We start from the raw sequence: 25669 nt of genomic DNA, 5'->3' as shown, positions 1-25669 counted from the left end.
ACGTGTGCAGCGAGGCCCATGTAGCTGCCTGACAAATATCCTGCAAGGGGACACCGCGTCCCAAGGCAGTAGTGGCTGCAGTTGCCCTGGTCGAATGGGCACGCAGTCCCACAGGAAGCTCCTTCTTGGCCAAGGAGTATCAGGCTTTAATGCACAGAACGACCCACCGAGAGATGATCCGTTTGTGCACCGCCCGACCTCTTTTGGCACCCACGTAGCCAACAAAGAGCTGATCATCCACCCGGAACTGCTGTGTACGCTGCAGACAGAATTCGAGCGCACGTATTGGGTCCAGACGGTGGAGCCGCTCCTCTTTCCGTGAAGGAAGCGGAGGCGGAAAAAAGGTGGGCAAAGTGATGGTCTGCCCGATGTGGAAGGGCGTAACAACCTTTGGCAAGGAAGAAGGACGTGTCCTCAGAACCACCTTCTCCGGATGAACAGAAAGGAAAGGAGTTTTGGAAGAAAGAGCCTGGAGCTCACTCACTCTCCTGGCAGAGGTGATAGCTACCAGGAAAGCCGTCTTGAGAGTAAGAAGACATAAGGGACAGTTATGAAGGGGCTCAAAGGGAGCGCACATCAGAAAAGTCAAGACAAGATTCAAGTCCCACTGAGGCATTATGAAGGGCACAGGTGGGAACGTATGCGTAATGCCCTTACGGTTAACAACCGGGGACTTAAAAAAAGAAGGCTGATCAGGAAGCAGTTGGAAGACAGAGATAGCCGAAAGATAACCTTTAAGAGTGCCCAGAGCAGAGCCCTGCTGGGCCAAAGAAAGAAGGAACAGAAGAACCTCAAAAGAGGGGCAGAAAGGGGATCCACAGTCTTAGCTGTGTACCATGCCACAAATCTGTTCCACCTACAGGTGTACACCGTTTTAGATGACATCACAGACTTCGGGAGGAAGATCGAAAGGTGTCAACTGTCGCCGCTCAATCTCCAAGCATGGAGGTGGAGGCTGGACAGGTTCGGGTGGAGGACCGTCCCCTGCTGTTGCGACAGAAGATCCTCCCGAAGAAGCAGACGGAGCGGGGGATCGATGCTCATACTGAGTAGCTCGGGATACCATACTCTTCGAGTCCAGTCCAGAGCCACAAGAATAACTTGGGCCCGGTCGCGCCTGATTTTCTTCAGCACTCTGGGCAGAAGTGGTATAGGCGGAAAGGCGTACAACAGACAACAGCTCCACTCGAGACGAAAAGCAACTCCGAGCGAGTGCCGCCTTGGAAATTCCAACGCGCAGAACTGATGACATTGCGTGTTCTTTTCGGTGGCGAATAGATCTAACCAAGGCTCTCCCCATCGCAGAAAGAGACCTTGCACCACGTCCAAGTTCAGACACCACTCGTGATCCACCATGCACCGGCGGCTGAGTTCGTCCACCCTGGCATTCAGAGAACCTGCCAGGTGTTGAACCACCAAGGTAATGCCTTGATGTCCCAGCCACGTCCAGAGGCACAGAGCTTCCTGACATAGGGTCCACGACCCCACCCCGCCCTGTTTGTTGCAATACCACATGGCGGTGGTGTTGTCCGTGAACACCTGGACTACACTTCCCCGGACAGAGGGAAGGAATGCCTTCAGTGCAAGCCGGATCGCCCGCAGCTCCAGAAGGTTGATATGGAGCCGGGACTCCGCCGGAGAGCAGAGGCCTCTGATCTCTGCCTCGCCCATGTGGCCTCCCCAACCCAGGAGGGACGCATCCGTCACTACTGTGTGCTCCGGCCGGGGAAGGGAGAGGGATCTGCCATTGACCCAATCGCGATTTGTGAGCCACCACTGCAATTGCCGTGCAGTGCCCTCCGAGATCTGGACATGATCGGACAGGTTGCCCTGATGCTGTGCCCACTGGAACTTCAGGTCCCACTGCAGAGCCCGCATATGCCATCTGGCATACAGTACCAGCAGGATGCAGGAGGCCATCAGGCCCTGAAGCCGAAGTGTCATCCTGACTGAAACCCGGGATAGAGGCTGAAAGAGCGGAACCATAGCCTGAATATCCCGGATTCGCTGTAAGGGAGGATAAACACAAAACTGCGTCGAATCCAGAACCGCTCCGATGAAAGGGAGCTTCTGAGAGGGGCTCAGGTGCGACTTTGGCACATTGATGGAGAACCCCAGCAGATGCAGGAGGTCGGCTGTAGTCTGGAGGTGGGAGACAACTGCCTGGGGCGAACCCGCCTTCAACAGTTAGTCATCGAGGTAGGGGAAGACTGACACCCCTGACCTGCGCAGATGAGCTGCGACCACCGCCATCACCTTTATGAACACCCGAGGGGCGCTGGTAAGGCCGAAGGGGAGCACGGCAAACTGAAAATGCTCCTGGCCTACCGTGAATGGTAGGTAACGTCGGTGGGCCGTCAGAACGGGAATGTGAAAATAAGCGTCCTGCAAGTCCAATGCTACCATCCAGTCTCCGGGGTCAAGGGCTGACAGGACCTGAGCCAGAGTCAGCATCTTGAACTTCTCCTTCCGGAGGAAGCGATTGACGTCCCGGAGGTCCAAGATGGGGCGCAGGCCCCCCTTGTCCTTCTTGGGGACCAGGAAGTAGTGGGAATAGCAACCACTCCCTACTTCCTGATCGGGAATGTACTCAATGGCCCCCTTGGCCAGGAGGGCCGTGACTTCCTGATGGAGAAGAGCCAAATGATCCCCCGACATGCGCTGGTACCGAGGTGGCATGGCTGGAGGGGAGGACAGAAAGGGGAGCGAGTAACCTTGGCAGATTATCTGCAGCACCCACTTGTCCGACGTAATCTCGCGCCAGTGGTGGAGGTGGAAGTGAACCCTGCCACCCACTGGCGTGGGGTGCCCCCTGAAGCTCAGATTAGGAATGTTTCGAGGCGGAAGCAGCGGGGGTGGAAGTGGACTGCCCCGCACGCTGGTTACCAGACCCGCCCCTGCGGAACCCACGTCCGCGGCCTCGCTGAGGCTGGTTCTGCACAGGCTTGCTGGAAGAGCGCGCCTTGGTAACCATGCCCTGGCCACGAAAGGAACGAAACCCCGTCATGGCAGGAGTCTTCGAGGAAAGACCCAAAGACTTGGCCGTGGCACGAGAGTCTTTAAAGCGCTCCAGGGCATTATCAGCCTTATCACCAAAGAGGCGGGAGCCATCGAAGGGCATGTCCATGAGCGAGTTCTGGACATCGGGTGAGAAGCCAATGAAACGCAACCAGGCGTGGCGACGCAACGCCACTGTCATGGAAATCGCCCTGCCCAACGAATCAGCGGTGTCCAAACCACACCTGATGGCATACTTCGCCGCATCCTTGCCCTCCGCAATTGCTTGGGAAAGGACAGCCTGGACCTCCTCAGAGCAATGAGGCCGAACCTCCGCCACCGAATCCCACACTGCATGGGAGTAACGGCCCAATAAGCAGGCGGTATTAACCAATCTCAACCCCAAACTGGCTGAGGAGATCAACCTCTTGCCATATTGGTCCAGCCTCTTAGAGTCCTTATCCGGTGGAGCCGAGGGAAAGGCACTCTGCGATGTCGAGGCCTGAATGACCAGGCTATCAGTCGTAGGGTGAGTGGTCAAGAAGGCGGGATCACCAGGCGCCGGGCGATGACGCCTGGCGACGTTCTTATCCACCGGCACCCCGAGACCGGCCGCAACCAAGTACCCAAGAGGACTTCGGTAAGGGCCTCATTGAAAGGGAGCAGCAGCTCCAACGACATAGACGCCGTCTGGAGCACCTCCGTAAGGAGGTTGGTCTTAAGAGCCACCGTAGGGAGGTCGAGGTGGAGAGTCTCCGCGGCTCGACGCAGCACCATGGTGTAGGAAGCGCCCTTCTCCATAGTAGACGGAGGCAAACCCCGGGTCAGAAGACACATCAAGTTCACCCGCATCTTGAAGGTCATCCACCCAATCCTGCTCGGAGTCACGCTGCCGCGCAAGGGGGTCTTCGGAGCCGTCCCAGTCCTCATCCGGCTCCGGGGTAGAAGGAGCCGGTCGCGGTGGCAGGACTGGAGCCGGAGAGGGGACTAGCGGCGCCGGGAGCGGCGCCGGCTGGGGCCGAACCGGAGCCGCATCCCAATGAGGATCCGAGGTCGGAACTAAATGGTCCGGGAACCTAGGCAGGGGCGGGATAAACGGCACCCAGTGCAGCGCCTGTGGCGGAGCCAGGGGCGGCGCTGGGGCCGGATCCAAGGGCAGCGCCGGGGCCAGCGGCTTGCACCTTGTGGCGCCGGGGCCGGAGCCACGGGCACTGGATCCAGTGGCTCTGGGGCTGGTGCCGCAGGTGGTGTCGCCGGGTCAACAGGATCTGGACACGGGGCCACGGGGCCTGCAGGCGCACCGGCGGGAGCCCAAGGCCTAAACAGGCGGTCCAAGGCAGCAAGAAACTCTTGCCGCTGTTTGGGAGTCGCTGACGGACCCGGGTATAGCGGGTAGGCTGCAGGACTCCCAGGCTCCAGAGGAGCCGCAGGGGCAGAGCCCCTGTCCCCAACTCCGCCTCCGGGGAGCGACGGGGGGACGTCAGAGAGCGAAAACGCTTCTTTGACTTCTTCTTATGGCGTCGCTTACCGGAATCTGAAGGTGAAGACTTAGAGTCCGAGGAGCCGTAGCGGCAGTGAGAGGAGTGCCGGACCTCCAGCAACTTTCGGCGCCGCTCCTGTAATGCCTTCGGGGCCATGGCACGGCAGTCCTGTAAATCCCGGAAGTCGTGGTCGGTCTCCAGGCCGTAGAGGCAGACATCATGGGGGCCCACCTCCGACATATTACGGTGGCACGACCCACAAGACTTAAAGCCGGGCATCCCACCGTGCACCAGGAGACAAGAGAAGGAGACAAAAAGTCTCAAAAAGTGGTCAAAAAATGACCGAGGTACGTGCTCAATCCGGATCTGCGCTTTCGGCGCGGAAAAAGAAAGAGCTGAAGTCAGCACGCATGGGTGGCGCCTAAGTAGCCTCCGTGACGTCGTCCCGGCGCGCACAACGCCAGTGACGGGCCGGGAGCCGCACGGCGCCACCTACTGGCGCGCAGGGGTACTGCTAAGCAGAAAACTTTCCAGATCCAGACTGACGTCTGGGGAATATTCTAAGGCAGTGGTCTTCAAACTTTTTGATGCCGAGACCCCCCATCAAAATGTGTTAGGCGTAAGGACCCTCTCCCGACAAAACTTTCTAGAACCCGGTACTTATCGTTGACAACCATAAATGTTCTCCAGAGAAACGGTCAATCTGTGGTTGCACCTCATAAGTGCCAGTTTAACACCCAAATATTGCTATAAGCAACAAAAAGATGACCAGTACAGCTTCACAAAAGGCCTTCTACAGAGTGGCAACAGCTGTTGCTCCTTTTAGTAACATTTGAATCTTTTGAATAAATCATTTTGTTCTGTTAAAATCAGCAGATTATGCGGCAGATAATGGATTATGTGGCAAATGCAGCAAATCTTTAATTATGCTAAAATCACTGCGGTCGCTCAATTACATAATTGCAGTGGCCCTTGGTATAACAGCTGCAATGCCTGGGCTGGAACATAATTGCATGGCGTTAGAGGAAAACCATACTATATTTCATGGGATGCTGACAGCTTAGCATTTACAGCTGCGTGTAACTGGATGTAACTGAACATCATTCATCATAATTAAAACATACCTATGTTTTTTAGGTCTTTGACCGTCAGGTAGCTACATATAAAATATTGGCAGCTTCAATGAATAATAAATACATTTTAAAAAGTTGTTACTCAGTGGGAAATACACTATAATAAATTATGAAACCTCTATTAGTTAATGCACTGCAGACGTCTGTGTGAAACCAGAGTCACAGAATTTAATTGTGGTTGGTGCAGTGGAGAATAGTGACCTGTGTATTTTTAGTGCAATGAGGTCACAGCCCATGCACTGTGAATATGTAAGTCTTTATTCTATACTTGCATTACACACAGTACAAGATAGACTGCTACAAAATGCACAAAATGTTTTACTATATATTAGACCCTGTCTTCACCAACATCCCAGAGACTATAACCGAGGCGCCCAAACCTATGGGATGGACAGACCACTACTTAATTAAATTCACCATTTTGATTAAGGAAACGTTCAACAAGGCTGAGCCTACCCGCCGCCTAAAAAGATCATGGCACAAACTTGTACCCAGAGACCTGCAGTCCACCCTAGGAGAATTCCATCAAGGGGCACATATAAACATTAACACAACATATGCTGCCTTCCATGACTGGATCACCAAGGGACTAGATGCCCTCATCCCTCTCAAATGGACTAAGGGACGCAGCTCCCCTTCCAACCCATGGTATAACAACACCCTGATATCCATGTGGAAGGAATGTAAGAAAGCTGAGAGAGCCTGGAGGCGAGAATACAATGACAGAGACAAAGTGTTCTATCTGTCCAAACAAAAGCTATACCATAAAGCTATTTGTTCCGCACGCGCCGCCTTCTATGCTGAAGAAATTAACACTAGCCCTCACCCCGCCAAGGTTGTTTACAAACTAGTAGAGGAACTGCAGAGTAGCAGATCTCCTCCCTCCAGCATTACTTCTGCGCAGCAATGTGAGGACCTTGCCACATTCTTCATTGAAAAAGTGCAAAAAAATTTATAAATCCTTCCCACTGCACTCCGCTACATCGCCCAGCTCCCCTACATCCATCAGCAATGGCACCATGCTGAGGCACATACATGAAGTCTCTCATGAGGACCTCACTAAACTATGTAGGAAGGTCAAATCAGGTTCCCCGGCAGACCCTATGAGACCGGCTCATTTCATCAAATCCCTAGACTTTTTTCTGCCTCCCCTGGCGCTCATACTGAACCTTTCTTTCTCCTCGGCCAGTGTCCCGACTGCTTGGAAACAAGCATGGGTTTCTCCCATCATTAAAAAACCGACCCTTGACCTCTCCAAATTGGAGAATTTCAGACCCATCTCACTGCTCCCATGGCTGTCCAAACTTGCAGAGGCCCACGTAAACATCATCCTGTCTAAACACATGGATCAAAATAACATCTTAGATCCATCCCAAAACGGGTTTAGGCCAGGCCACAGCACTGAGTCTGCCCTCCTAGCCATATCGGAACATCTCCGGACGATACTTGATGCCGGTCAAAGTGCTGCGCTGATCCTATTGGACCTCAGCGCCGCCTTTGACAAGGTATCTCATAACATTCTCTTAAATCGTCTGGCTATGGTGGGAATCTCAGGTCTTGCCTGGAATGGTTCCGCTCCTTCCTGAAAGACAGAACTTTCCGGGTATCAGCTCCTCCATACCTCTCCCAGCCCCACCCCATCGGACAGGGAGTCCCTCAGGGCTCTGCACTCAGCCCATCCCTTTTCAACATATATGTGCAACCACTTGCGGCAGTGGCCAGAGAATGGGACCTCACGCTGGTGTCATACGCCGATGACACACAGTTGGCCATCACTCTCACCGAAGGTCCATCCACCTCAGCCGCAAGGTTCAGAGATGGTCTGGCTGCGGAGGCCCAGTGGATGACAGACAACTGCTGCAGCTCAATGCAGGCAAGACGGAGGTGCTGCTCCTTGGAAAGAACACTAGCCACTGGAATCAACACTGGTGGCCTTCGTCGTTGGGCACCATTCCACCCCCCAAATCCTTGGTCAAAAACCTTTCAGAGCCACACAAAAAAAGTAGCGGCCACCTGAGTGGGCCTGTTGAGGAGCCTCAATCCCATACTCGGCTTCTTCGACCCCAAGGTTTGCCAAGTGATTGTCCAAGCCACCATTCTCTCCCGCTTGGACTACGCCAATGTCTTACTTCTGGGCGCCAACAAAGCGGAGATAGCACGACTGCAACGTGTACAGAACACCGCGGCAAGAACTCTGGTCGGTCTTCCACGCAGATGTTCTGCCAAGGCCACAATCCGAAAGCTGCACTGGCTCCCCATCGAATCTCGTATCCAGTTTAAAACCCTTATCATGATCTTTAAAATCCTTAAAACTGGACGCCCAGATCTTCTCCGATCACTCCTCACACCTCATGAGCCTCAGCGCAACCTGCGCTCTCTAGGCCAACATCTGCTGATGGTCCCCCGCACAAAGCTAGCCCACACTGGTAGACGTTCTTTCAGAGTGCTGGGAGCCAAACTTTGGAACACCCTGCCAGCGAACATTCGCTCACTGGAAAATCTGTCTGCCTTCCGGAAAGCCGTCAAAACTCACCTATTCCCCTCCCTTTAGGCCTCCTAGTTGCTTTCTCTTCTGCCCTCCGCTGAGTTTCCGTGGTTCTTTAGCGCCGGGACGCCTCTTTGCTGGGGCAGCTGTTGCGCTTTATCAAATTATAACATAACATAACATAAAATGGTGCTTCCAAAATATATGGGGTGCTTCAGAAATATAGGGGCTTATTTATAAGCCCCTTGCCCTGCCGGTGCGTCATTTTTTATGACGCTCTGGTTGCGCAGGCCCATATTTAAGAGCCCACGCAAAGTCACTTTGCATGGCTTTTCATGGCCTCCTAGATATGGTGTAAGGCAACGCAGCGCAAGTCGATGCGTTGCCTTATACTGCATCGTGGGGTGGGGGTGTTCCATGGGCATTGCGATGTGTTTTCCTAGGGGATGCGTAAAGAGGATAAATATATTTATTTCGCCTCAATTGGTTCCTCTTTCTATGTGTAGCACACATAGAAAGAGGAAAAAGCCTCCATTGGTTGTTTTTGCACAGGAAGGGGTTCCTTCTTGCACAAAAACAATCCTACCAACAATGCAGACGACCTTCTACCATGGTGCAAAGGTGTCTGCGTTGGCACTAGGCACCAAATTGTGCGCCAGCAGAAAGGACAGGAGTGCACCGTAACTTAAACACACAGTCCATTCCTGCTCATTTGAATTGGCATAGGGCAACGCAGCAAAAATACTTGCAGAGCTGCCTTACACCATTTCATTGTAAATAACGCCCATAGATTTGAGTAATTTCCAGACCCTATGTAATGCAATTTTTTTACATAACTGTCCCTTCAACACATTCTCAGGTATAGTAAGCACTATGTGAATACAAAGACAATTAAACGCAAGCACTTCACAGCTCTACCACTCAAAAAGCTTCAAGTGATTTGATCAATTAACTGCAACAGCACTCTCCTGTCCTGAGAAATCAAGCCCCGCAGACAGTTAAACACACCTTTCTGCCAGTGTGCTGCTGGCCTGAAAGAAATGCAAATGTGCACAACAAGTTAATCTGCAAATTCTTTATATTTGCAGATTAACTCATTGTGCACATTTGCATTTTTTTAGTCCAGCAACACACTGGTAGAAATGCATGTTTAGCGGTCTGCCTAGCCTCGATTTCCCAGCACAGGAAAGTATTTTAACTAACTGTCTGGGCCGTTTTCTTTTAGAAAATGAAGTGCGCGACGCCCTTTGCATGCCTCCTCTGCCCCCCTGGGGGTCGCACCCCACAGATTGAAGACCTCTGTTCTAAGGTAAGGAATCTATCACTAACGTGTCTCTTTCAGATAGCAGTTTGTAAAGAAACTTCAATCCCTCCAAAATGCAGCAGCAAGGCCACTGCTGAAAATTCCCGAATTTAAGCCAGCAAAATCTGCCTTGCAGAAGCTGCAAGGGTTACCGATCGAACAAAGGACATGCTTTAAACCTTATGCCTCACCTATAAAGCATTGCACAACATGAGCCTTAAATCTCTCAGAGATAGTTTTAAGTGGTACCATTCCAACAGGAGTCTTCGCTCCAGAACTGCTAGAAATCTCGTGGTCCCTACTTTTAAGCGCTCAACATGGGGCGGTAGAAGCTTTGTGGTGTGGGCTTCCAGACTCTGGAATACTCCCCTGTGTATATTAAATCTTTGCCTTATCTTTTGTCTTTCGGGAAGCCAATGGAGACTTTGTTTTTAACTATTAGTTGGCTTATGAACTCTGTATCAAGATTTAGCACCTAGACACCTCCGGGTAATTGTTGCGCTTTAGAAATACCTATAACATAACATAAATTACTGAGAAATCCGCACTCATAGAAGAGAAATTAGAACTCGTAAACCCATATAGGGCTTTCAGATATCCCTTTATGAATTGCTGCCGGGTATCATAAAGGTAACTTTGGACATAAACTTACATTTATGACTGAATTTATCTTTGTGATTATGCCTCACTATGGGCCTCATATAGGTAGCCAAATACCGGTCGGTAACGGCCGATTTTCGGTAATTATACCGTTACCGACCGGTATTTTGGCTTTTGAGATGTAGGGGGCTCATTTCTGTATTCGGTAATTTACCGAATCGGTAAAATTACCGAATCGGTAATTTTACCGATTCGGTAAATTCCGAATACAGAAATGAGATGTAGGGGGAGTGTGTGGGTGTTGTTTGGAGTCGGTATTTACCACCAACTAATAGTTGGTGGTAAATAATGAATGGATGTGTTTAAGCATTTTAAAGCACTTAGAAGTGTGCAATGTGGCAGACATACATGCCCTTAGGGCATGTATGTGTGCCACATGTGCACACATGGCCGATTCAGGGGTGCAACAGGGTGTCAATGTGACACCCTGCCACCCTTGCATGTGTTCCCCCCATTACCGAATCGGTATTTACCGATTCGGTAATGAGGCATACCTTCCCATCAATGGGAAGGTATGCCTCATTACCGAATCGGTAAATACCGATTCGGTAATTACCGAATTTTACCGAATCGGTAATATTTACCGACTCATTACCTACATAGCATTTACCACTTCATAAATACCGAATCGGTATGATTCGGTATTTATGAAGTGGTAAATGCAAGCCCACCTACATGAGGCCCTATGTCTCTCATTCGAAATTTTGCTAACATTATTCTGGCATACAAGTGACATTCAGCATGTTCAATATAGTACGATGAACAGATATAACACACACACACACACAAATTTAAGTTAAAATAATCCCAATATTATAACATTAGTTCCTATGGGGTGTTATTTCATTTCCATGCCTCTGCTATTTTCTATGGGAGTGTGTTGCAGCATCTGTGAGTGGCAATGTCTGTGCTTGACCTACACCAAGGCTGTTTCTGTGAATATAAATGATGTTACTCTTTTGTGGATGTGTGTTTGTAATAACATGTTCCCTCATCAACCCCCCTTTAAATTTCGGTCAACGACTCCAATTTAGGAGAAAGTATTCTCCATTGTACAGTCACATCCCTTTGTCCCTCCCACATTTACGCAGAGATCTCCACACAGAAAAGATAGGAGAGGTACAGGCAGAGGTCTCTGCATGTAGGTTTGTAAGTAGCATTTTGTAGTACGTCGGTAGTATTTTACGTACTACATAATTCACTTTGTGACTAGGCCCCTTCATGTCTCTGCAACCTGCTAGATAGTGTTCAGTCTTAATTTTTTTGTACATTTGCTTAGGCTTGTTTTGGCAGCAGATATTTAATTTGGTGAAGTGCTATATGCAATATAGTTATTGCAGGCCATGCTCAATTAATAATGGTTGGAATCTTGAAATGGCAGGCTATGTTTCATGGTCCTTTTTAATTTGTTGCTTTTAATATTGGGTGCCATTTCATGACAAGATTGTGGATTGCTGAAGCTCCCTTCACATTCTCAAAGCAGTAGGGCATTCTTTCTGAAAAGGATAGCGAGTATATCAACTACAAAGTTCTCAAATACCAGATATACCCTAATGTGATTCCTCCATGATAATCTTCTACAGCCATCACCCTAATGATGTTTTTGCTGAAGCTCTCGGGGTGGAGGATGTGGAATGTAGGAGTGGTTCGAGGAGGGTGTACCTGATTTCAGTGCGTTTGTGAGTATGGGAACAATTTGGCCTCTGGGCTTTGTCTTGCCTTTTGAGATCCCTTTAATATTGTTTAGTCATTCTGATGTATTTTATCCCTTTTTTGTATATAATGCATGTTATCTTTTTTGTTGTTTTTGTTTTTGTCCTCATTAATTCAGCTCGAAGACACAAAAGAGATCATCTGCAGAGATATTGACAAAAGTTACCCACTTCTCATTTCGGAAACAGAGAAGCAATAGAAGCCAAAAGAGATCTCCTCTGACAGGCTCAGAATTCTCTAGTTAGAAAAACAAACCTTATTTACAAGAGAAATCTTTCTCGCCCCAATTGGTGGCACCCCTCTAAAGGTTGTTACTTAGGAGCCTAATCATTGGACATTTTCTTTTCGAGAACCAGAAAAGGTTCAATTTTGCTCAGTATACCAATGCTCCCATGCCTCCCAGAACTCTAGACTCTTAGGTGTGTGGCAGCTGCGATCTAACCTGTTCACCCGCTGAGTAGATGTTACCCAGTCACCAATATCCGGGGGGTTAGCAACCACCCATTTCAGACAGATTTCCCTTCGTGCCATCAATATTAATACAGAGTAAGGATGTTTGTTTCTTGTGCAACTTTAAAAGTGACCCGAGGCCATCTGTGACCCCAAAGACCACCAGTGCCAAGCTTATCTTTACTTATTGTCCCATTATCTTGGAGAGCAGCTTAACCACTTCCTTCCAGAAGACCTGGATGTAAGGGCACTGCCAGAACATATGGACATCGTCTGCGTTTTCCATCTCACACTTGCAGTATTTCGTCACCTCCCAACTTCCTAGGATTGACAGCCTTTTCAGAGTCCAATGTGCCCTTTAAATAGATATTTTTTCCTGATATGGGCGGATTTGATAGACAGTCAAAGCGTAGACATCAATACTTGCCATATAGTTGTTAAATCCAGCGACAGCAGGTCCCTCGTCCTGGTCTCAGATGGTAGAGTGAAATCTTCCTCCCAAGTTTGGATTAGCATCCAGTATCATTTATAAATTTCCCTTCTCTGAAACAGTCTTCCTTGTAGCTTTTCCTCCCATTTCTTGTTTCCTTTCCCAACTCTACCTAGCACACGTGCCCAACTTGCCAACTGATAGTACTTACATTTGGACACTTTTCCCTCAGTGATTTTCAACAAGGACTCCCAATAGACCAAAGAATTATCCTTAATGATTTGGCCCCACTTGCTCACACCCACTCCAATCAGAGGGTTTGCCACTTTGCCCTGTAGACAGTCAGTTGTTCCCAGAGAGTTCCATATTGAATCAAAATCACTGTAGTATGGTATTCCTACTGTCCACCTAACTCGGTACCATAGCTTGCATGCTGCCTCCAGTATCCCCAACCTAACCTTCTTGAAGTACTTCGGGTGCCCAAATTTAAAAAGGAGATGGTCACCACCTTGAGGCAAGTTCTTCGTCAAAGCTTTAAGGAGTGGGGTAAAGGAGGAATTATTTATGAATAGGGGTCTTATGTTCTTCGGCTGTAAAGCTTGACAATATAAAAGGATATCTGGACTTGCAATCCCCCATTATCTTTTTTCCTACGTCATTTCCTCCAAGTGATTCTTACCTCCTTAGATGACCATATGAAACTCAGGGGTGGAGGAATCAAATCGCCCGACGCCCGAACCATATTGTTTATAATGACGGGCAAGAAGATTTATTGTCTATTTATGTCCGACGGACATGTAGACATTAATCACGTTTTAATCACGTTAAAACAACAGGCTGTGGGCACTCTGGGGCTCACAGCCAATCCGAAGCTTGCAGAGAGCCTTTGGCGGCATCTGATTGGCTAGCAGCCCATGACTGGACTCTAGCCAGTGATTGGCTGGGGGAGTGAAAAGTCACTCAGCCTCTGCAAGCAGTAGTCCGTGGCCGCCACGAGGCTTGCAATAAGCATTCAGGTAAAATAAGCAGTCTTGCCCGCTTGAATTGTGTGATATTGTGACGGAGGTGCTGCGATTTTCTTTTATTTATATTTTTAGCAACCGTGCGTGGATAGATTAATTAGTACAAAAGCCTAGGCCTGGCCCGCCTCGGCGCCTCAGATGAGGACGTCAAAAAAGCGTATCGCAAGCAGGCGCGCTGCGCTACCACCGCTTCATGGGGGAAACACCCATTACAACGAATTCAGATTCATGCGCTGCCATCGCAACGCGGGTTTAACATCGCGGGTCCGGAGCCTTCATACCGCAGATGGAAACAGATCTGCAGATTAATGCTTTCAAAAGAGACATCCGTTGGTGACTTGCAATTTATAACTTAAAGTCCTAATATAGAATAGTGAACTATTAACTTTCAGCCCAGAACTGCATAAACACACCGACAAATATACATTACAAAATTGATTAATGTTGCAAAGAGGGTACATTTGGCGAAAAAACGATTCTTATTATTAAAGGAAGCTCCCAACTTTGCTGTTTCTTTTTCGACTCTGCGTTTGTGCTTCTCCACACCAAGCACTCTTAAACTACTGCCTACCAGTATGGGTGACATGTGACTCCTACACTTTCACTCCTTTGGCTTATGGGCAAAAAAACATTGTCGCACACGGCGCAGCCAGCACTAAAAGCTTTCGAAGCACCTGCTGCAGCGTTTCTTTCCTCCGGCAATTACCAGGCCTCACAGAAATGTGTAGGAAACTTGTGTGATGAATTACCATCCTGGAAAGAGATCCGTGTTTTGTATAGTTGAGGTTGTGACCTCGGTGAAGTTAGTGCAGAGGGTTAATATGCCTGCTACAAAGAACATGTACGAAGTCGATTACAGAGTGCATAGGATGGAAACAGATCTGCAGATTAATGCTTTCAAAAGAGACATCCGTTGGTGACTTGCAATTTATAACTTAAAGTCCTAATATAGAATAGTGAGCTATTAACTTTCAGCCCAGAACTGCGTAAACACACCGACAAATATACATTACAAAATTGATTAATGTTGCAAAGAGGGTACATTTGGTGAAAAAACGATTCTTATTATTAAAGGAAGCTCCCAACTTTGTTGTTTCTTTTTCGACTCTGCGTTTGTGCTTCTCCACACCAAGCACTCTTAAACTACTGCCTACCAGTATGGATGACATGTGACTCCTACACTTTACTCCTTTGACTTATGGGCAAAAAAACATTGTCGCACACGGCGCAGCCAGCACTAAAAGCTTTCGAAGCACCTGCTGCAGCGTTTCTTTCCGCCGGCAATTACCAGGCCTCACAGAAATGTGTAGGAAACTTGTGTGATGATTTTACCATCCTGGAAAGAGATCCGTGTTTTGTATAGTTGAGGTTGTGACCTCGGTGAAGTTAGTGCAGAGGGTTAATATGCCTGCTGCAAAGAACATGTACAAAGTCGATTACAGAGTGCATAGGATGGGAACAGATCTGCAGATTAATGCTTTCAAAAGAGACATCCGTTGGTGACTTGCAATTTATAACTTAAAGTCCTAATATAGAATAGTGAGCTATTAACTTTCAGCCCATAACTGCGTAAACACACCCACAAATATACATTACACAATTGATTAATGTTGCAAAGAGGGTACATTTGGCGAAAAAACGATTCTTATTATTAAAGGAAGCTCCCAACTTTGCTGTCTCTTTTTCGATACAACTTACCGATTCGCAAGGAACGTAGGGCTCACGTCTGGCCAGCTGCAAAAGTGAGGGGGAAATGGCAGGAGGCACGCTGGCTGACACCTTTTATATCCCACCCATACGTTTTTACAAGGGTGACGGTAAATTAGTACATTACGTATGGTTTGAAATGTACGTATTTTGTGGGAATAAATACACAGCCAAGGGTGACGGTAAATTAGTACATTACGTATGGTTTGAAATGTACGTATTTTGTGGGAATAAATACACAGCCAAAAAAAATGGAAAAAAAGGGGAATAGAAATAAAAGAATTGTCGTCAGGGTTAAGGGGAGGGGGCGCAGGGGTGCAGGGAAAGATAATATCGCTTGACAAGTTTTCCTTTAGCATTATTATTGCACAGCATTCAATGGTTTACTGATTTTAATAAAGCAAAAATATATGAATGTTTCTCTGTCAGCCGGAGCCCTTAGGTTTGATGTGGAACGGGGGTAGGTGGGACAAGTGGATTTTACAGGACATGTGGGGCCCGATTCATAGAACAAACTTAAGACAAAATCCTAAACTTAGTACCATTTTGGTATTCACAGAATGCACTTACTACTTCTGGTATTCACAGAATGAACTTACTACTTTTGCGATTCACAGAATAAATTTACTACTTTTGCTATTCACAGAATGGATTTACGACAACTAACTTTACGTCCGCACTCGGGGTGGAAATTCCGGCCCGGAGGCGGAGCTTCCGGCTCGGAGGCGGGGCTTCCGTGCTGGAGGCGGAGCTTCCGGCCCAGAGGTGGAGATTTTGGCCATGGCTAAATCTCCGCCACTGGCCGGAATCCCCACCTCCGGGCCGGAAGCTCCGCCTCCGGCCCGGAAGCCCCGCCTCCAGGCCGGAATTTCCGGCACGAGTGCGGACGTAAAGTTAGTAGTCGTAAATTCATTCTGTGAATAGCAAAAGTAGTAAGTTTATTCTGTGAATCGCAAAAGTAGTAAGTTCATTCTGTGAATACCAGAAGTAGTAAGTGCATTCTGTGAATACCAAAATGGTACTAAGTTTAGGATTTTGTCTTAAATTTGTTCTGTGAATCGGGCCCGTAGATCTCAGTGGCATTTTGTCCCTTGGACAACTAGATTATTTGTCAAATTCCACACCCCTGGAAACTGCTTATCTCCCCCTATAATTTCTTGAAACACATTGGCTTGAAGGCTAAGGATGTTGCATTAAAGATAAAAGTAAATTTTGAAAGTATAGACATTTTCAAGATGTTAAACCTTTCCATTATACGAGATTGGGAGACATACCCATGTTCCTAATAACCTCCTAGTTCCCAACATTGTTCTGTTGAAATTTACTTGGGCCAGTTTATTTAGATGTTCCACCACCTGGATTCCTAAGTACCGTATTTCTTGCTTTACTAGGGGGCTATTCCAGCAAGTATTCCATTCAATAATCTATGTTTTTTGCTGATTAACCAAGTAGCCTGTGATGTTCCTAAAGTCTTCCAAGGTATTGATATTCACTGGGAGGGACCTTGCCAGGTCACTCGTGTACACCATTAAATTATCGGCATACAAAGCCACTTTTTTCTCCCAACCCTTATACTCAAAGGGGATTTATTCGGATTTGCCCTAATTTGGTTTGCCAGAGGTTCAATATGTAGATTAAAAAGTGAATAAACAGCGGGTACCCCTGGCGTGTCCCTCTCTCTATGTTTATCTGTTAGGTGAGATTTCTGTTCATTAGTATCCTAGCTGTTGGGTTTTTATATAATAACCTAACTGCTCTATAAAATTCCTCACCCAAATCATACTGTTGAATCGCCCATTGTAGAAAGGGCCAGCTCGCCCTATCAACAGCTTTGGCGGCATCAAAAGCAAGTTGTTCTTTAGTGACCATATCTATTGCACCAATCAGATCATATGTTAGCTCGTGGAGTTGCCGTACCCTAAAAAACCCTTTTGGTGTTTATGGACTAGTATCCCAATCACCTTCTCCAGTTTCTTAGTTACCACCTGTGTGCCTATTTTATAATCACTATTCAGTAAAGAAATCAGCCTACATAATTCACAATTCTTATGATCTTTATTCAGATTAAGAATTAAGCTGATAGTGCCTCTATCCCCAGAGCGAAGCAGAGCCAGCCTTTCAGAGAAAGCACCAATCAATAGCTCAATGAATGGGGGGGGGGGGGCAAGATCATTTTTCAGGGCCAGGTATAGCTCATTCGGTAGGCCATACGTGCCAGCAGATTTTCCTTTCTTGAGTTTCCTAATTGCAGCTATAACCTCCTCAGCCCTAACTTTCAAGTTCAGCTTCTCTTTTAAATCTATGTGCATGGTTGGGATAACCAGTCCACAAAAGTAGTTCATGATCTGTTCTTCAGTCGCCGCAAGATCCTCTGTATAAAGCTTTTGAAAGAAGTGTGCAAAAGCCTGTTGTACCTCCAGATTCTCTATACATATTTCACCTGTATCATCAAATTGGATTGCTTTAATTATGTTTCTAGTCTGTTCCACCTTTGTTTTCCATGTCAGTAACTTTCCACATCCCTCTCCGTACTCATAATGGGCCAATTTACTAACTTTCAGCTTGCTCCATATTATTTCCTCTAGATAGTTTGCAAGATCAATTGTTGCACTCTATATTCTTTCCTTTATAGATACCTGATCTTGGGTGTTATGCGAGTTGCCTACCTCTCTCTGCAGACACTGTACTATGAATTCAATGGATTCAAAGTCCTTTATCTTACGTTTTGTTTCCTTATACTTATTTGCAGCATTACTAACTATCCTTCCTCTAATTAAGGACTTGTATGAGTCCCAGGTGAAGTGCCAAGTGGCTGAGTCTCTATTCATCTAAAGAACTTCTTTTAATATCTTGCCTCAGGTAATAAATTACTTGAGAGTCTAAAAAGAGTTGATTCACTGACCATCTGGGGAGAGCAGGTTTTTTGTCTAACAGGAGCTCTACAATGACTGCAGAGTGATCAGAGTGTTGGTCCAACACATGCACCACTTTATTAAATTCCACGTTAAGTCCTTGAAAAGGTATAGAAGTTGACGGCTCTGGTATGTTAACTTAAGAAGAGGGAACTAGGTTATACCTAAATGAGCTTCAGTCACATCTACGTATTTTCTCTTTATCAATAAACCCTTAAAATGTTTTTCTATTTTTTCCCACATGCTACCTCACCCAGTTCTTTAGGAAAAGACAGAGGTCCTGTCGTGACAGTGACTCTCCAACCCCACCCCTGGGCACCCTCCCTGAAACCATTGGGTATATCTTGAAAAAGATACCCATTTGAGCTCTCTTTTTTCCTCGGTGATGTCAATTTTATTTCTGGTGCACTTTGATTTGTTCCACTAGAATTCCTACTTTCCTTTGGGCCCCTTATATTATGCATTTTGCTGTTCCACAAGACTTTCAAAGTGGCAGGAAAACGCATCTGGACAGTGGCTCCTTGAGAAAGTATGACTTCAAATTAATCAAAGTTTTCCTTGGGTTTTTTCCTTACTGCCCCTTTTAAAAAAGGATCTTGATGGATCCGCTGTATGTCTTCTTGCAGTGCCATAGGGTCAATGCAAGGAGTAAAATCCTTCAGTAGATTGATCATGAAGGCTTTGATGTTTTCTCCCTCTAACCCTTCTGGAACGTTCAGTACTGTTGTTCCTTCTCACGTTATTTTCTAGTTTTCTAAATTTTATCACGGAGATCTTTGTCACCCATTTTTAATATCTGGATCTCTTTGATTGAGTTCGACATCTCTATTGAGTTCCTCTAAGGAAATTTCCATCACACACATTCTTTCCATTAAGGAATTCATTTTGGACTCTAGGGCATCACACATCCCTTGAATTTTTCCTTGATTTTTGTCAGATATCGCAAACTTCTCTCTGACTTAATCCATCACAATGGTAAGCATCTTCCCTACACCTAGCAGACTTTCTTGGCATAACAGCTGAGGGCTTAGATTATGTGGTTGGGAGTTGTGTGATTGTTCCTGATCCTGAACATCATTACTTGCTAGTAGCGGAAATCTGTTACTAGTCCCAAGTACCACCTTACTCACCCCTGTCTCCCCAATGTCAACACCGTAGATCTGTTGGGCTGAGCCGGAACCTGCATATTGGTTGTCCTGAGGGGGAAAGGAAGTGTCTCCCTCTTCTCCTTTCGATTGAACCTTGAAAAAATAATGCAAAGAGGGGGTAATCTTGATGCGCTCTATTAATTTACCAACTATCCCCCAAACCTCGTTTTGGATTAGCCTGTTCTCCGGTGTCGTTACAGGGCCAATTAAGGGAGACCTGAGAGGCAGAGTTCCCTTTTTATTAGATTAGGCTCTTGTTGGCTTTCATTTTTTCCTTTATGGAAAAAGGGGCTGAGGTTGGTTTTGCTCGAGCCAAAGCACCCAACGCATTTTCCATCCAAATATGTTCGTTTCTTAGCACATATCTATTTATTTGGGCATCTGCAATGCTTTCTACCGAAACCAAATCCCCTGCCCCTGTATGTGTGCCTGTTTACCTGATGCTTTTATTCCTGTAACGGGAGAGTTGGAGAAATCTTGTGGGTTTCTTCTTCCATGGCCCTTTCCTCTTCCCAAATTCATATGTGTCCTGCTGTCATTTCTCCCTTTTCTGCTCCTGAAAGACGCTCCCAAGACCGGTTGAGACAAAGGTAATGAAGCCCAGCTTCCCCAGCACGCGTCAACGCTGCCTGGAGTACCCTGGAAACAGATTCTTGCCGAGACTCACCAGTTGTGCCACGATGTAGCCTCCACCCACAGACCTGCTCCACAACACTGGCTGTTGCCGTCCGACTCCGCAAGTATTCCAATTAGAGATTGTGGGCTTAGCATGAGCAAAATAAGGGACGCAGGACCTCGTAATTCCGCTGCAAAATCTTCCCTGCACTTTTGGGTAAGGAAAGGACCCTTTTTCTTGCAACAACCACTTTTTTTTTATTTTTTAGAGTTTTATATAGCGCAAACTAGACCCGAGAAAATCAGGTATCAGAGCGCTTTACATGAGCACCAGTTTCATTACAGATGGACACATTCATTTTTATTAGGCATGGGGGGATTAAAAGATTTGCCCAGAATCACAGCATGTTGAGCGTCGTTGCCGAGACTCGAACGCAGTTCCCAGGTCGACCGCTCTAGCTGTAAGGCTACATCTTCTCCCCCTTACATTCTGTGGCATAGTTCACCAAAGAGCTTAGAGAGCAACCGCCCAGCGATATCAGCCGGCCGCTAATTTTACCCCTCCTAATGCATATGTCATTTTAGGAATGTACAGTATAGATGGTTTTGTATGTCTTGCCCTGCTGCACACTACCAGTAAAAACAAGCATTGAAAATGCAATGAGTCTTGCATTTGTTGGCGTCGGAGCTACTGGCATTACAAATGCCAATGTTTTTTACCTCCCCACTTTAATAAAATAAAGAACTCTGTTGTGTGTTTTTTTTAATGTAATACACCTGCAATGGTGCCACTGCGCTGGGAGCAAAAATGGGAGTTCCAACTCCACGTTAAAATAAGAGACATTTTGATTCAAATTTGAGGTCACAAATGTTAAGGCCTGCCCCATGACATTAAGCCAATTTTAAGGTATGTGCTGTCACATTTGACTTGGGTGGTACAAAGCCTTGACTTTGGAAGAGATTGGTTGGTGGGGGCGATGTGGTGGAAAGCAGAGGACCGTGGTATGTTAAAGGAAGGGGTGGTCCTGGGATGACAGACAGGCGACAGGGCGGCTGCTGAGTTGGAAGCTGATGCTCAGGTGAGAGGGGGTACAGTGGTGCAGGGCACTGTAATGGTTCTTTTAACTAGCAATCATTAATGGCAAGTGGTAAACAATATGGAGTGTGCTCCGTTGTAAGGCTGCAGAAGACCTTTTCAAAGGCCAGCACATTCACCTTCTTAACTTCAATCATGCTGGTACCATTCCTCTAAATGTTGATACTGAGTTTTCTGTGGGTACTGCAAGAGGAAACAACGTCAAGTCTGTAGCCACCTTGAATGTACTGGTCAGTTATCTTTCTATTCCCTTTGTGGGGTGAGGGGTGGTACTAACACCAAAGATTCCAAATCTGAGAGGTGTGACACTCCACACTTCCCGAATATGAGCCTCTGAGGAACATTGATTGGGCCACCACTTTTATTAAACCGGCGGTATGAAAGTCTCTACAATATGAAGGAGTTAAGTATTTGCTTATATTGTAAAGTATGGTTCTGTACATTAATGATACCAATAATATTGTTTACTTTTCTGAATATTGCCTTGCTCTCACTGGCACTCCTATCACCACAGCAACCCTTTAGCCTCCCTATCATAACCCTATTCGGCACACTATGGAGTATACCATAGTGATTGCTGGATATGTCGATTGACATCCTGTCTTACTTTCTAGACGTCCAGTGCGCATAGGTGCGATTAAAGGAAAGGCCGACTGATAAACACGCAGCTATAACATAGCATATTTGTGCTGCAAAAGTGGGTTAGCAGTGTCAATGGTAAATAAAGAGATCGCTCTGGGACAAAGGTTTCAGTGATTCCCAAAAGTATCTATCACGAGTGCTGCGGATGCTGTGATTTATGAAAGAGGGCTGGGCAGCCGCACATAAGTTGTTACAGTAAAATATGGCAAATTCCAGTTATTTTTAAGAAAATGAATACACTAATAAGTGACTCACCAGGATGCAGTTAAATGTCACTTAGTCTATTTCGCCTATAAAAACGTGTGCACTTTTAGTCGTGTGCTAAATGTTTTTCATTACTGCAAGTAATATGATTCATGAAATGCATAAACCGAGTCTGTTGTTTACTGTGATTTTGAAGTGGCGTTGTTGCAGGGGCTGGGGTGCCCCTTGCCCCAGCTCTGTTTCGCTTGGGCCTGGCCCTCTTGGGCCCTATACAGCAGCTTGGCAAGCGGTGAGCAGAAGCCAGATGTAACTTTAGGGCTTTAGTGGGATGTGGTCATCAGATAGGAAGACGCTCTAAGCACTGTTGCCTCCTGAAGCTTGGGAGCAGTTTGTAGATTAACTGGGCTCAGTGCAGAAGCATTACGTTTGGCTTCTGTGTAGTTTGCAGATACCTGAGCGAAACTTGCTGCGATCATGGAGTGCCACGAAGCGAGCAGCGTAATTTCGGCCGGTATTCCAGGCGCAGCGTACCACACTCACTTGCAGAAGATAAAGCGGGTGGGGCACCATATTCAAAGTGTAGGCTCATCACGCTGTGTAGAATAGCTCCTAGAGGCGTTCACTCTGGGTTAGGGAGGGGCCTGGCATGAGTGTTGTGATAGGGGTGGCGGGGTTGGGAGAGACACAGGGAGATTAACTGTGAGGTGTATTTTAAATTAAAAGTTAAAAAAGAAAAACCTCTTGGCAAATCCCTATGGGCCACATGTATGAACCTATTTTGCATTCACAAACAGGCCAATTCGCAGAATCGGCCTGTTTGTGAATGCAAAAAAGGCTTTTCCCATGTGGCAAATCCTATTTTGAGATTCAGTAACCTCTTACCGAATCACAAAATGGGTTTGCGATTCGGTATTTGGAAGGGGCATATTTAGGGCATCCCTTCCAAATACGGAATCGCAGTGGTATGTATGAATGTTTTGTGACCGTGAATGACCCCTTTGGGACAATTTTATTTTTAAGAGCAGGCAGTGGTCCCATATACTACTGCCTGCTCTTAAAACATTAAATGAAAACTTTTCATTTTTTTCTTTTAAACACATCCCGTTTTCCTTTAAGGAAAAAAGACTGTATTTAAAAAAAATGATTGCTTTATTGAAAAGCAATTATGGACATGGTGGTATGCTGACCCTAGCAGGCCACCATCCTCGTGATTTTAGCATTTCCTAAGGGGTTGCAAATTGCGACCTACATCATTAATAATAATGAGGTAGGTCAATTTGTAACCCCCTAGAGATCGCTAAATGAAACTCTTGAAGTTTCATACATTTGGAATAGCGATTACCTAATTGTGATTCACTGAAAATTGCAATTAGGTTATCACTATTCTAAATGTTGATGCATGTGGCCCTTAATTTCCTGCCCCCCCTCCACTAATTTGAATTTAAAAAAAAAGACATGTGGCCCCGTTCGGGGATCGCAACAAACAAAAGAAAAGCGTGGCTGCCATTAATCCAGCTGAGGCGTGCTGCGGTGCTTACATACATTTTTTGAAAAGCAAAGCAGGAATGCGTGTCCGAGAAAGCCATTCAAGAAAGTAGTGCTCCAAGGCTGTAAATAAAACATATCAAGTAACAACACATGTAACAGGGGGTGTCCTAGTGAGAGGTTACAAGAAGAGAAAAAGCGGTACTAAGGACGTACTACTAAGCCTCTTGACCAATGAAAAGCCACCATTTACAAAGAACAGTGACAGGAGCCAATTAAAAAGATGGGCAGAAAGTGGGCAGAGCTTAATGTCCATATCCTGTCTACAGCATGTCTCGAAGAGACAGCGCAAGCGCTGCCAAGGCAAGACCTAAAACGAATGGTAACAAGCACTCTGTTCTGTTGCTTTTTTATATAATGTAACTTAAAAAACTGAAAATGTTTTTAAATATTACCAGGTATAAGTTACTCATGTGTTTGGGATTTATTATTGTGGTCAAGACGAACTCTACATTCATATCTACCTTACGCTGATCATCATGATCAGCCTTATTCTGCAACCAATTTTGAAGATGGTCTTGCAGTGCAGTGGTTTTTGGGTTGATTTCTTGCTTATTCTTCTTAATGTACTGCAGAACAGCCAGTCTCCTCCAGATTTCATCCAAGCAAGTTCCCAGTGTACTTTTATACATGTCTTTTGCCTTCAATAAATATCCTAGCGTGAAACAAAAGCAATGAATTAAGCAAAGACTGTATATTGCATACAGCAGGTGAGATATTTAAGAAGGAATAATAACAATTGATACTGATTTGTGAATTGCGTAAAATTGAGTTATGCTTAATGTTTTCACATACAAACTAATTCTAGATGCAGTAATGTTGTGTTAGGAGTTGTTTGCCGAGAACTGCATTAAAGGATTAACAGAAAGGTTTCCAATTTTGTGAGTGGCATGATTATGTTTTTTAGATTCTCACAGTAATTCTGTCTCATCATTTCAAAATTAGGCTATAAGAAAGGAGATGGTTCTGTTACCCTCACTTACAAACCGTATTAATGAGGCTTCTTAGTAAAACCTGTTGCTGAGCATGAGGGAAAAGTTCCCATAGAAGTGTAAGAGCTTTTTTTTTAGGTCTCGGCTAGGCAGCGCATGCGCTGTCTAGTCAAGAGATGCTGTATACAGAATAGTGGGGGAAGCTCTGCCCAATTTCCGCCTATCTTTGTGATTGGCCGCAATCGTAAATGCCGCATGCTGATTGGTTTTTGTAAACTTAATCCCGCCTCCTGACGGCCATGTCGTCATTATTGTCCTTCCACAGCTATCGGGCCCTTTACCTTTAAAACTGTTTCGTTTCCCTGCCTCCTCCCGTTCCCTTCCGCAGTCCGTGACTTCTCAGGCCAACCTCACCCCCCACCCCTTCCCGTTTGTGCCTTTTTAACGCTCACACTTCCGTTTAAAATGCAATAGCTCTTGCGTAAATACGAGTCCCATTGCATTTTAAATGCTTGTTTGGTGTGGGATTGGTGGGTGAATTAGCACTTCTTTTTCGTTGCAGCGCATGCGCTGGTTGTTCCTCTCTCATGCGCTTGCCGGCACTAGCAGATGCTACTCAGTTGTGAACATGAGTGCCAGGTGCCGCTGTCTGCGGCATTCTTTGAGCGAAGGGAGTGCCGTCCACACGCTCGTAATGGCCGCTTTTACTTTCTTCCTTGTTGTCTTTTTCCTTATTTTGCTTTTTTCCTCCTACTTCTCCCTCTATTTTAAACCACACACTTTGCTCTCTATCGCACCCGTGCCCTCTTTTGTTCTCTATTCAGTACATCCTCTGCTACCGAGACCGCCGCACTGGCGGGAACTTCTCCACAAGACACAAGACAGATTGTGGATTAACCCTTCAGCGTCTGGGGCCGGGGCTATGGGCTCCGGACCGCGGACATGCACTAAATAACCTCCCCAGCCCTCGGACCGGGACTGTGGCCGTGGATCTGAGCACGATGGTCACTTGGCGGGTGTCTCCATTTCTGCTCCTTCAGGTGAGTTGTTCTCACCGCAGAATCATCATTCCCAGAAGACAGCAGCTCTGGAGCAGACTTGCGTTTATGTGATGTATCTCAGCCTCCAGCAGGGGCTCACTGGTTCCCTGTATGTGCACAATTATAGCGCCAAAACAAGCGCTTCGTGAGCAGG

At 46.5% G+C, this 25669-nt stretch overlaps 1 protein-coding gene across 1 annotated transcript in view; it reads right to left on the bottom strand.

Moving 5' to 3' along the window:
- Nucleotides 1–25669, bottom strand: part of SHOC1 (shortage in chiasmata 1) — a 1571389-nt gene that overhangs the window by 774081 nt on the left and 771639 nt on the right. Inside the window, exon 17 of the mRNA XM_085643056.1 lies at nucleotides 24008–24198. Within this exon, the coding sequence (XP_085499182.1) occupies nucleotides 24008–24198 (191 nt within the window). The remainder of the gene's footprint in view (nucleotides 1–24007; nucleotides 24199–25669) is intronic.

The sequence above is a fragment of the Triturus cristatus genome, chromosome 2_2, assembly GCF_964204655.1.
Source record: "Triturus cristatus chromosome 2_2, aTriCri1.1, whole genome shotgun sequence".
Taxonomy (NCBI): domain Eukaryota; kingdom Metazoa; phylum Chordata; class Amphibia; order Caudata; family Salamandridae; genus Triturus; species Triturus cristatus.
Note: the sequence above shows the minus strand (reverse complement) of the source record. Positions and strands in the feature narration are given on the sequence as shown.